This window comes from Branchiostoma floridae, chromosome 17 (genome assembly GCF_000003815.2).
Source record: "Branchiostoma floridae strain S238N-H82 chromosome 17, Bfl_VNyyK, whole genome shotgun sequence".
Taxonomy (NCBI): domain Eukaryota; kingdom Metazoa; phylum Chordata; class Leptocardii; order Amphioxiformes; family Branchiostomatidae; genus Branchiostoma; species Branchiostoma floridae.
The window spans coordinates 5088174-5102052 of NC_049995.1; the positions used below are offsets into that span (position 1 = coordinate 5088174).

Consider the following 13879-nt stretch of genomic DNA (forward strand, 5'->3'; position numbering starts at 1 on the left):
GGATACGGATGCGGGCATATACCGCGGTATTCGTTAGGTGCGGATGCGGAAGAATCCAAACAAATACGAACGAATCACAGATTCTAATAGGATACGACAAAACACTGAACAGATACGATACTGTATCCGCTAGGATGAAAAATACGAAGAGATACTATGTTGTATACAGTTGGATCCCTTACTGTTAACAAATACGAAAATGTCATTTGCTCGAATCCTTCAATTTGGAAATCTGCAATGTTCAATCTGGTCTTGAGTTTCCTTTTGCGTCATAAAAACATTTTACCCATCGGCGGGCCCACTCTTCGATAAAAGTACGTTCTGAAAATACACAAATACTAGAAGATCCCTATTCCGTATTTCTATGGATCCGCTGGCCCATTTCACGGCAAAAAGGCATCAAGGATAATCTGCAGATCCTAACGAATCTCTTTTCTGTATTTTCTATGGTTCAGATGGCCCACTTCGCGACAGAAATGTCCAGGGTCAATCTATGGATCCTAGCAAATCCTTTTCCCGTATTTTCTACGAATACGTTGCCCCACCTCACGGCAGATGGATCATAGGAAATACCTTTTCCGTATTTTCTATGGATTCGTTGCCCACCTCACAGCAGACGGATCATAGGAAATACCCTTTCCGTATTTTCTATGGATTCGTTGCCCCACCTCACGGCAGACGGATCCTAGGAAATACCATTTCGTATTTTCTATGGATTTGTTACCCCCACCTCTCATTTTTCACAAAAAGTACAGGTTTCGCGAAAAGAAGTCCGATTTCCGATCAGACATACACATTGTTTGTCGAAAAATAGTAATTTGCTCTCTTGAGCCAAAAAGAGCATTTTTCACAAAAAATACAGGTTTCGCGAAACAATGTCCGATTTCCTCGGAACCAACTTTATTGCATGCGGAAAAATTCCTCGACATCAGACATACACCTTGTTTGTCGAAAAATGGTAATTTGCTCCCCCGAGCCAAAAAGAGCATTTTTCACAAAAAATTCAGGTTTCGCGAAACAATGTCCGATTTCCTCGGAACCAACTTTATTGGATGCAGAATGGTTCCTCTACATCAGGCATATACCTTGTTTGTCGAAAAATGGTAATTTGCTCTCCTGAGCCAAAAAGAGCATTTTTCACAAAAAATACAGGTTTCGCGAAACAATGTCCGATTTCCTCGGAACCAACTTTATTGCATGCGGAAAAATTCCTCGACATCAGACATACACCTTGTTTGTCGAAAAATGGTAATTTGCTCCCCCGAGCCAAAAAGAGCATTTTTCACAAAAAATACAGGTTTCGCGAAACAATGTCCGATTTCCTCGAAACCAACTTTATTGCATGCGGAACGGTTCCTCGACACCAGACATACACATTTTTTGTCGAAAAATGGTAATTTGCTCTGCTGAGCCAAAAAGAGCATTTTTCACAAAAAGTACAGGTTTCGCGAAACGATGTATGATTTTCTCCGTACCAACTTAATTGCATGCGGAACGATTCCTTGACACCAGACATACATATTTTTTGCCGAAAAATGGTAATTTGCTCTCCTGAGCCAAAAAGAGCATTTTTCACAAAAAATACAGGGTTCGCGAAACAATGTCCGATTTCCTCGAAACCAACTTTATTGCATGCGGAATGGTTCCTCGACATCAGACATACACATTTTTTGTCGAAAAATGGTAATTTGCTCTGCTGAGCCAAAAAGAGCATTTTTCACAAAAAATTCAGGTTTCGCGAAACAATGTCCGATTTCCTCGAAACCAACTTTATTGCATGCGGAATGGTTCCTCGACATCAGGCATATACCTTGTTTGTCGAAAAATGGTAATTTGCTCTCCTGAGCCAAAAAGAGCATTTTTCACAAAAAGTACAGGTTTCGCGAAACGATGTATGATTTTCTCCGTACCAACTTTATTGCATGCAGAACGATTCCTTTACACCAGACATAAACATTTTTTGTCGAAAAATGGTAATTTGCTCTCCTGAGCCAAAAAGAGCGTTTTTCACAAAAAATGCAGGTTTCGTGAAACGATGTCCGATTTTGTCGGAACCCACTTCATTCCATGCGGAACGATTCCTCAACATCAAACATACACATTTTTTGTCGAAAAATGGTAATTTGCTCTACTGAGCCAAAAAGAGCATTTTTCACAAAAAATTCAGGTTTCGCGAAACAATGTCCGATTTCCTCGAAACCAACTTTATTGCATGCGGAACGATTCCTCAACATCAAACATACACATTTTTTGTCGAAAAATGGTAATTTGCTCTCCTGAGCCATAAAGAGCATTTTTCACAAAAAATGCAGGTTTCGCGAAACGATGTCCGATTTTGTCGGAACCCACTTCATTCCATGCGGAACGATTCCTCAACATCAAACATACACATTTTTTGTCGAAAAATGGTAATTTGCTCTACTGAGCCAAAAAGAGCATTTTTCACAAAAAATTCAGGTTTCGCGAAACAATGTCCGATTTCCTCGAAACCAACTTTAGGCCACACCAATTTAATTCGTTGGTTCTCGGAATCGCCGCTTCTAATTTTCCCAATTTCAAAAAAAAAAAAAAATTCCATTCAGTAATCGTGCTGCAAAACTTTGGTTCCGTTAGAGAAACAGAACATCTGGAAAGTACCAGTGCATTTACTTTTTCTCACCCCCAAGTCCTTTGCTACCAATTGATTCATATCTTTTTTGTTGCAAAGTATATTTAGGAACAAATAAATCATCGTAAATGAGATACACATGGGCATAACATAACGTAGCAGAACCAGAAGTTCGGCTGAGCATGTGCTCTCTCTCACACACACTTTCACATGCAAATTTTCAATTGAAACACAGAAATCGGCACCCAAACAAACAACTCAATAAATCACCAATACTTTTTCACTCTTGTACCTCCATAGCCAACATGTTTTGATATGCCTGAAATGCTCAAAGTCTTCCAAATGGAGATGAAAATGAAGTCGGAAAATCTCGGGCGGCCATCTTTCTTTTGTTTTGGCCTGTAAGTCAAAAAAGCGCCCCTACGCTGTTTGTACTGGAACTGCAGATTTGGCTAGATAATAACATTTCAGTGCTGATTTCAGTGATTTGCATGTAACGTTAGGTTTTTCTAAGGAAGTTTAATCAAACTGCATCTTCATTTTTTGTCAACAAATAATTGTACATGTAACAAAAAGAGAGAATAAACCTATGGTTTTATGCAACATGTAGTTCAGTACTTTGGCTTGTTCATGTATTTTTGGGGGAGTGGAAGTATTTGTAATTTTTTTTCCAATTTGCACCAGTTGACCATGAAATGTAATTAGAGCCTTGGATAGACAGATTCTTATCAACTCAGAGAGCAAATAAGTCTTCCAGCGATGGTATTTTATTTCTAGAGGCAAACTTAAATAATGTTTGTTGTTGTCGTTGCATCTCTGTAAAAATACTATATTGGTCTATTTGAGATGTTTTGTGAACATTTCTGTTTACTGTAGCAACTGTAAATAATTTAATGTATATTGTACAAATTTATGCCAACATGCAATTTTGCATGTAATTTTAACTGATTAACTATTTCTATCACACCTATACCATGAGTTCAGGTCTGGACTAACCAGCCTGGACCTGAACCCAGACTTGTTGCAAGTTTTTTTTTTTTTTTTTTTCGCCCTGTCGCTTCAATTTTTTTAGGAAAAAATCCGAGAACCAACAAATTAAATTGGTATGGCCTTATTGCATGCGGAACGGTTCCTCGACACCAGACATACACATTTTTTGTCGAAAAATGGTAATTTGCTCTGCTGAGCCAAAAAGAGCATTTTTCACAAAAAGTACAGGTTTCGCGAAACGATGTATGATTTTCTCCGTACCAACTTAATTGCATGCGGAACGATTCCTTGACACCAGACATACATATTTTTTGCCGAAAAATGGTAATTTGCTCTCCTGAGCCAAAAAGAGCATTTTTCACAAAAAATACAGGGTTCGCGAAACAATGTCCGATTTCCTCGAAACCAACTTTATTGCATGCGGAATGGTTCCTCGACATCAGACATACACATTTTTTGTCGACAAATGGTAATTTCCTCTGCTGAGCCAAAAAGAGCATTTTTCACAAAAAATTCAGGTTTCGCGAAACAATGTCCGATTTCCTCGAAACCAACTTTATTGCATGCGGAACGGTTCCTCGACATCAGACATACACCTTGTTTGTTGAAAACTATTAATTTGCTCTCCTGACCCAAAAAGAGCATTTCCATGTTCGTTGACAGCCAGGGATCCATGTATATACGACAGCGTATTCCTTGTGTGTTATAATTCCAGCAGATACAGTGTCGCATCTGTTCGGTACTTTGGCGTATCCTTTAGAATCTGGGATTCGTTCGTATTTGTTCGGAATCTTCCGCATCCACATTTGAGAGATTTGACGGATACCTTGGTATCTGCCGGGATCCGTACCCATCCGTACGCTGTAGAAAGGCTATAAATGGCTAAATGAAATATAACAAAATACACAGGATTCGAGTGTTTAATTGTATTAAAGCTACAAGTGACAAGTAGAATCTTTAGAAAGGCGTCCTAACAGAAATTCTGCCTGCGCCTATCGAACGGTTTAATACACTTCTCCCGGCCATTCAGCGTCGATCTGGTAAAATAATAGTAACTTGTTGCTTGTTTCATGTGTTTTGTCCGGGTCAAATGCGTGTCACAGCCACTGTGCTTTTTAAATGTAAATTTATTCGGTGTTAATTGGTAAACAAGCAATCAGCACCAACGGGGGGCAGGTCTCCGTTCGGGCCAGATGAGAGTCATGTGACAGGGAGTACCCAATGACAGGCAAGTCTGGGGATTTCAAATGTACCGTTATGCGAGACGAAGCAAGCATTTTCCGGGCCTCTGTTGCGAGAGGAGAAGAAATGGAGAAAGTTTGGACCTGTTTTACCTCTGAAGTTCTGGTCGGGACTTTGCTTTCCAGCTGGGACCCCGCCGACCCAAAGAACGCCAAGCTATATGCGCTAGGATGCCTGGATTCTGTACAAAGTTGATGAGGCGGATTATGTTGGAGATTTGTGCAAGGTCACGGAATGGTAAATTCACTTTGAGCCGAGATTGCAAGGTGAACAAACTTTGCGACCTATCCAACACAAGTCATATGGATCGGACTGCGCAAATCTCAGCGGATTATTCCTCCTTCCGTAGCCTGTTGGAACCGTGTGCTCTTTTTAATAACTACCCCTGGTCCCGGCCCCGGAGTGTCGCTGGACAATGGAGTCTGAGTTGGACCAATTGGTTGGACACAGCACAGAATCGTAAATCATTTTGAAATTGCACAGTCACTGCGATTGATCCCAATGCCATCGACGTTAACTACAAGTTTTGAATAAAAGGCCGCAAAATTATATACCTGGATATAAGAGTATATGGATATTTCCGATCCAACCAAATGCGAAACCTGCATTCCCACTTATTTGCTACGTATACTTTTCTTGGATCCCATTCAAGAAAATCCGAAATCTGAATTGTTCCGTAGGTATGTACTATCTAAACTTAGACAAAATACGGGGGATACAGCTTTCGGATTTGGTTAGGATCCGGGAAAATCCGCATTTCGTATCTGCATAAACGTATCCAAAATACGGGCGGATACAGCTTTCGGATTTGGTTAGGATCCGGGAAAATCCGCATTTCGTATCTGCATAAACGTATCCAAAATACGGGCGGATACAGCTTTCGGATTTGGTTAGAATCCGAGAAAGTCCGAATTTCGAATCTACGTATACGTAGCAAATACGTTTGGGATTTGGTTAGTATACGGAAAAATACCGACGTTTCGACGTGTTCTCCGCGGTAAGGATACGAAAAAATACCAATGGGATCCACTACCGTATTTGCCAAAAATACGGATTTCGTATTTTTCCGTGTTTAATTAGTCCGGATTCGAGAAAATCCGAAATTTCGGATCCGTAACAGATTCCGCTCGCATCTGTCCGTAAACGATCGTATCCTTCAAGGATACGGAAAGATAACGGCCCGGATTTGACTGCATTTGAACCCATTTTTTCCAGTGATGTTTTCGGAGAGTCTTGTACTACTATTGTTTGATATTGGCCCAGGGATACTATAACAGATAACGTCTACCTCTCTATAAACCAGTAATAAGATCCAATGAATTACACAGTTTTAGAGAATTAAAAAAAATACAGTCGTCAGAAGCCTGGTTTAATGATCGAAACCGACTTCTTTTAAAGTCACAAAAAAGTGCATATGGTCAGTATGGATCTGCTCTACATAATGTCTCACTGAATGCTCAACCCAAGGTCTCTCTTAACTACGGTGGATAATTGACTTGATTTGAACTGGTCTTTCCGGCCTAAGGCCTGGGCACATTTCCAAACCAGGGCCCGGTCAATATGTTTTAAGAAACGAAAAATTAAAATATATACCTAGAAATAAGCACAAATAATGCCCATGGATCTTATTTTTGACATTTTGCGTATTTTGGTGTCTTTTATATCATTCTTTTTACCCCCAAAAGCTGTCCGACCGGGCCCCGGTTTGGAAATGTGATCTACCGGTTTACCCTAAGGGGGTGTTGCAATATGTATGTGCAGACAACTCTCAGTTGGAAATCTATTCAAAATAGTCACAAACATGCAGCTTATTAGAATACTATATTGATATTCCAGGTCAACAAAACGTGACATTCCCTACTAAGACCAAATTCCTCAATCTACAACTGTATAAAACTAGACTAGGATACTCTGAGCCGAGGGCTATACAGAATTACAGAATTGCATCTTTGATAATTTTTCTCCTAAAACGTTAACATTGAGTTTACTAGTATACTAATAACTTACCGGCACTTCGCAGAATGTTTGCTTGTTGTGATCACCGAAGTATTTGCGTCCGGGAGATGCGTGCCAAACTTTAGCCCTCTGAACCATGCCTGGTCTCTGCATTCATGCCAGACTGTGATATGGTCACCCGAACCTGATTTTACGATCTAGTCGAACTTGTTTCAGAGTCACAGAGTGTCTAAATACACCATAAGCACAGGCATGCACTATGATTACTCTAGTGACAAGATTCTCCTGGAACTGTTTAAGGAGGCAAGCGTAGTATGAACATGCTTTACTGAGGTCATGCACCTTTATCGGAGTCAACGCCCGAACTGGCAGCCGCTCCATGCTTCAATGGTCAGCACTTCGCAAAGTTACCATGGCAACAAGGAGAAAGTGAAAATACCTATACTAGTAATCCCAACAAAAATAAGAATTCGTGCAGAAATACTTACCGAGCTTCCTACAGATTGTGCATGTTGAAGAGTGGACTGTCCATCTTACACTGCCCAGGCTATATATAAAAAAAGTTGTCCAACTTACCCAACAAAGACTAGGCGCTGACCTCCCCAGAGGCGATCTTACCTACTTTATCACCTGCGCGTGTCCTCTTGAGTGAGATCGCGTGGCGCACGTTGGGCTCAGGCCCAAGAGGTCAGATGTTCGAATCCCATGTCACCGGTCTGGTGCCCTTGGTAAAGGCACTTAACACGGCTTTCCTAACTTGACGCAGGTGGACATGGCCTGGCTTTGGCTAGTGGCAGTGACGGGTACGCACGAGTCAGGGGTAAGAGAAATTCGAACCCCTTACACCCTTGGTCGGCAGTGCGCCTAGGAGGAGAAATTCCATAATAAAAAAGCCGCGGTACTCTTCTTGATGTTAATTTAGTCTTGAAATGAAGTCCACCATTGTCTCCTTAAATCCTTGAATTACAGTATGCCATTGTTGACGTTTTAGTCTCCTTCCCGACTGGCCTTTTATCCTGGAGATTCCTATGGCAATGATTGACGTCCCCTATTCACCTGACACTCCCTTTCCATGCCTGAGGTCTGTGAATGCCTCCCGCTCAGGGTATGGGTACTTGTTACTAATATTTTCTACGACTGGCTGTACACAGCATTCAACCGACGGGATGGACTGGCTCCTTTCTTGGAGTCATGGGCCTAGGATTTTGGCGGATGGGGAACTGGCCACTTTACCAACCTAGCTACCTACCTGTCCGCTTGACCTCCAGGGAAGCCCAGTGAAAGGACAAGGTACGGCCACTTTAAAGGATTCAAATTGAAAAATTGGCATTTAAACAACTGACACTTCATTTCTGTACTTTTGGTCTAAATATCATGTCTACTATCAAAACATTTACAGATGATATGATAAACATCACAGACCACACTTGTTTATAAGCGTTGAATTTTTATTCAAAATATGCCATAAAAGTGGTGCATTGTTCTGATTTGCTTATTTTGATATCAATACATACATTCATGTTGTGTGTAAAACGTAATATGGAGGATGGTAACGATGTATATACGGCCTATTGAATCTTACAGGCTACACTCTAATTGTTACTTTACTCTGTTCGACTGTATCTGTTATATGGTGATTCAGTTCTCATCATCTTGCAGATGGGAAAAGTCCAAAGTTTCCAGTAGTTCTTTGTGCCTTTCCTCTTGACGGTGCTGCCACCAAGTGTAAACACTAAGTACCACCGTACCCAGTACCACCAGAGACAAGCCCACCCACTTCAGTAGTCCCGGTACCTTCGACAGGAAGAGGTAGTCCATAAGGATGGTGATTGGTACCACCAGCGTTCCCATGGCAACAGCTATGGCTGCCTTTTCAACATCTAGTACACCCAGAAGGGTTAGCGTGGCTAGGGCCTGGGTTAGGCCTAACCCTGCTACGTACCCTGTTGTTTTTGCTGACATGGTCCATACAGGAGTCTCCAGTGAGTAAGTCAGTATGAATTGGGCCACAGTTCCCAACAATGACGTGTACAGCATTATAGGAAGGAAAGATATATTCTTTATAACGACGCGAAACAGTACGATACCAGGCGCTCTGGTCAAAGCAGCAGCCAGAGGTAAGACGATCGAGACGGCGAGGTTTTGGGTCGAGTCTGCGCCCTGGTGTCCCATCCCGATACCGACTAGAACCACTCCTGTCACACTGATGAGTATCCCACAACACGGAATAAGAGTCACGGTTTCCTTTAGTACTATAAACCCAATACAGGTTGTAAACAGCGGTACGGTTCCTTGGACGATTCCAAGAGCGATTCCGGGGGCGGCGTAGGTGAAAGACAGGTACAACAGTGTGCTCGCAACCACATTGACAACCGTCATAAGTATCAGTGTGACATTCTGTCGCATATTCTCACCGACCAATTTTGGACAAAAGCACGGAACGCACACTATAACAGTTAGAAGCTGTGTAACGCTTACGAAGAAAAGCAGTTGGAATACTGGTACTCCAGCCATATGACCGAGTGCCATGAATTCGGCTGACAAAGCCATGAGAATCGTTGATAGCAAATTAAGTAACGGGCCCTTTGCAACCTTCAAGTCTTGACTTATCATGTCATTCATGATCCTTTGTCAAAGTTGAAGAAAGCTATGGTGAAAGAGTTATCCAACGATCACGAAGAAAGCGTTGTTTTTTTTCTGGATATACCTGTAAAAGAGTTATGTTTGTTGTGAGATTTCTTTTGAAATTTGAGAAAAAGTTTTTGGATTTTCATTCTTCATGTTGGTCAAGAGATACTGTTGTTACTACTTGACATTATACATCTAGACTACGCAAAAATGTACGCAGAGTAGTAAGCTCTGTAAAGGTATATATATATATTTAAGTCCGTATGAGGTCCGCATGGAGTTCTTGGCATCTACCAAGATCCACAGGTCGCTGGAAAAATTGTAGAAATTAGTCAGATATAAACGCATAACATGCTTGAGAAGTAAGATAGCTGAGGAGTATGGTTTGTGACTAAGCTAAATTGTCTGACATTTTATCTGCCAATATCTGTCCGATTTCTATTATTTTTCAAGCAACCTGTGAGCCAGGTAGAGGCTAAGACTTCCATACGGACCTCATACGCACATGTGAGATCCCATAGAATTAGAAAGTTTACAAGCTCTTAGTGATTATTATTATACTGTATGATTTGCAGCACTGAGTGTACTTTTCAAGGTCTCATGCTTTATGAACTTTTCACCTTTCTAGCCCGAGGGGTGCCTGGTATAATGTGTGCAGACTTTTCACCTTTGTGCCCGAGGGGAGCCTTGTGTAATATGTGTAGACAACTCTCTGTCGATATTCAATTGGCAAATTATCACAGACTTCTCACAGCAAACTTTGAGTCGTGAGTATTAATTTAATTTCTTTGATTTCTATCACAGACTTGCAAATAATCAGAATAGGCCTTCCAGTGTTTAAATCCAGCAAATCGTGATATCGCACAGAGAGTGGAACAGCACTACAACTGTCGACGCTAATCAGACTAGGATACTCTGTGCACTATTAGTTTAGACTAGATACATAAACAGTGTGTGTTTACACCTTAGCGGAGGTAACCTTGAGTGCATAGACTTACCTGAATTTTTCCAGGTTGTATAATGAGCGCTATCACGAAATATTAACGTCGAGGTTGCTGCCAAAACGCTCTGAACAACACCTTATAATGTCTGCATTCGTGTCTGCGGTTCAGTTGCCTGAAGTCTTTGTTTATGATCTAGCCAAACTTGTTTTAGAGTCACCCATACAGAGCTTAAGGGCACAGTTAGTGCAGTCAAATGTCAGAACTAGCTGAGTGTAAGTCGTTTATGACTTTCCCTGAAATGTAAGCTTAGGATACATACCAGAATACGCACTTACGATTTATGACAAGTGTACACAAGTACAGTTCATCTCGCAGTGGCCAAATTCGTTATAAAAAGTAGACCAACTTTCCCAACCTCGCCGCGGCTAAGAGCTGACCTCCCCTGGGGATCACCTTAGGCCACATTGGTTTAATTCTATGGATGACATCCACCGCGCATTGATTTTTTTGCCTGCTCAAAACAACTGTGGCCACATGTGACACAATAGCATGCCTGATCAATCAGAACTTTATGCTTGCCAGAAGATCTGCTCTCCAGGGTAAGAGGGCACATGGTCAGAGCATTGGGCCACAGCGCCCCTGTATTCCTTTAAATAATAATGACAATATAAACATGATTGAAACTTCGACGATTGTCTCTTATACAGTCTTATCAAAGATGAACATATATAAGACAAACCAAGTCTGGGAAAAATTGACTGGAAGTCCTGTCCTGTGGTGTAGTAGCATTTTTTTGCTGATTTATTTCGCCCTCACGCATTAGTTTTGGGGTCTCCAAAGGATGTCATCCATAAAATTAAGACAGTTTGGCCTTTCTTAACTACTGTACAAACTTAACTGAATGGTGGCGACATTCTATTAGAAACTGACAGGTAAAGGAAGAGTGACCAAAATCATCAAACATCCACCTAGTGCAGGCAACCACCTCCAGTCCTTGGTCCCTTGAGCGGTTGCTGAATCCAGGGTTAACTGTATATCATTACTAGCTATAGCTTTTATAATAATTAGAATGAAATTCATCAACGTTTCTAAATAGCACTAGCTGGTGGTATGACAGACATCACACAATTACATGCAACATATGGTGAAATTTTATTCAAAACGACCAATACACAAGCTTTGACTCTTCAAATTCAATAATTGTTCTAACACAGTGCCGAGTCTGAATTCAGAAAATGTATCGTGTCATGAAACAGTTAAAGATAGATTATATCACATTCATCGTCATCAGTCACATCAAATTACGGTAATGTTATGGCGTATAATAAAACGTAATGATGCATAAGGTTACACCATAGTTATTAATTCTGTCTGTAAAGGTATATCTGTATACGTTACTTTGGTTTTCACAAACGTATCTGTACGCAATATAGATGGTTGGTTAACATTGCTAGTCTCTTCTGAGTTAGACTGATCACTATGATATGTTTGATACCACTTAAACCCGCCTACAAAGACAATTGATACAGCTGTGATCATGGCTCCAATGTATTCTGTTAATAAAGCAACAAGGTCTAGTATGAAATACTGAAAAGCATAAGCTAAAGCGACTGATAGTCCTCGCAAAATCGCTACTGTACTGGCGTTCTCTAAAGCCAAGCTTCTATACAAACAAGCAATTGATATGCTGTATATTGCACCCTGTCCTCTTAGTATACCGACGACAGAAATGTCCAGGTTCCACTTTGGTATATTGAATATATACATCGCTGGGAATACAAGCAGAGAACCTAGGCTTTCCATATAGACTAATACCGTGAGTTGTGGAACTTTCTGAAGAAATGCTCTGCTCAAAACGTTGCTAGTGACCAGTCCTAGTGTGCCAAGAAAAGCCAGAACTATCCCCAACGATGTATTCACTAGTAATAGCGTCTTGAATGATAACTTGAGACAAGATACTCGAGTTCGCGTTGACCTTATCCACCAGAGTCGGTGTGACACGAAGTAAGCAGTATTGGCACAACAAGTTGAATGACATACGAACTCACCAGTACCGACAGTCGATGCAATTGTACTGATCTTGCCAATCTACGTGAAGTCGAACTTTGATACCAACTACGGACAAGGCTGTGGTGACATCATTTCCAGACAAGGCTGTGATGATGACATCATTTCCGCCGAGAAACTGGTGATATCTTGTTTAGACTTGTTTAGACCTTAGTTGCTGTTCTTAGAAATAGTAAGGATAAGCTTAAGCAACCATTATACAATATTTAGAATAGGCATACACTGCTAAGAACAAATGTATACATACATGTACATGTATATATGAGACGTGATGCCTCTTCTGTATACGAATATGTACGCGTTTAAATGCACACCCTTGGTAAGATCTTGCTAAAGGTTGGTTCACAAAGGTGAAAAGTTCATGAAACATGTGACCTTGAAAAGAACACTCAGTGCTGCGAATCATTACAGTATAGTATTAATCACTAAAAGCTGGTAAAACGTTCTATTTCTATTGGTCTCACACGTGCGTATATATTCAAGTCAAGTCCGTTTGAGGTCCATAGGGAAGTTTTAACCTTTACCAGGCTCCACAGAACGATGAAATAACAACAGGAATTGTACAAATATAGCCAAACAACTTGCCAGCAAAGTTAGCGCTATAGCTGGTTGCAAACCGTACCCATTGGGCAACTATCTCATCTGGCATGTTATGTGTTAAGTTAAGTTAAACCCTTCCCGCGCCAAGGGCGGTGCCTATCTCTGGCGCATAGGGTGGTGCCCATCTCTGTTTCATTAGCCCTGGGCCACACACAACGCAAGCACTACAGCAGGGGGCTAGTCCATTGGTAGTGGTGTGTGTTCAACTTCCATACTCTTTCCCGAATGCTGAGTGCTAAGCAGAGAAAGCAGCATGTACCATTTTTTATAGTCTTTGGTATGACTCGGCCGGGATCGAACTCACGACCTTCCGAATGCAAGGCGAACACTCTACCCACTAGGCCATTGCACCGGCTATGTGTACTATCCTAGTTTTCCAGCGCCCCGTGGAGCCTGATAGAGGCTAAGAATTCCATATGGACATCAGACGGACTAGGATATGTGTGACCTTAAGACCACTATAATTCCAATGGTAACTACGATATCTGAATATCATTATCCGGATGTGTACGTGACAGGTGTGTTTTCAAGGCCTAAGTATATACGTCACAATTTGACCTTCGAGGGAGGTCACTCCCCTGAGGTAAGGTGACTGTATCGTGTATACAGTTCGTGCTAAGGATGTACAGTGTTCTTGGACTATCAGTGGACGTCTATCATAAGAGTGAAAGGGCCCCATATGAAATGGGGGGGTGATTGTTATATTGTTCTCCCATACTGTTTAGCCTGTTGTTCACATAGTAGAATATTGAGATTCATTTTTCATGTTTATTTTGTAAGTTATAATCGACCATACGAGTCACTGCACTTTTGTTTGTGAATAAAGGTTCTCAATATTCAGTCT

At 41.2% G+C, this 13879-nt stretch overlaps 1 protein-coding gene across 1 annotated transcript; it reads right to left on the bottom strand.

The window, feature by feature from the left end:
* Positions 1 to 8434: 8434 nt before the first annotated feature.
* Positions 8435 to 9202, bottom strand: LOC118404972 (solute carrier family 35 member G1-like). The gene has a single exon (XM_035804371.1). It carries the CDS (start codon positions 9200 to 9202, stop codon positions 8435 to 8437), a length of 768 nt encoding a protein of 255 aa, XP_035660264.1.
* Between the last annotated feature and the right edge of the window lie 4677 nt (positions 9203 to 13879).

What these genes read in the sequence shown, in the direction of transcription:
- LOC118404972 (XM_035804371.1), bottom strand. Translation starts at nt 9,202, where the DNA reads ATGCGACAGAATGTCACACTGATACTTATGACGGTTGTCAATGTGGTT.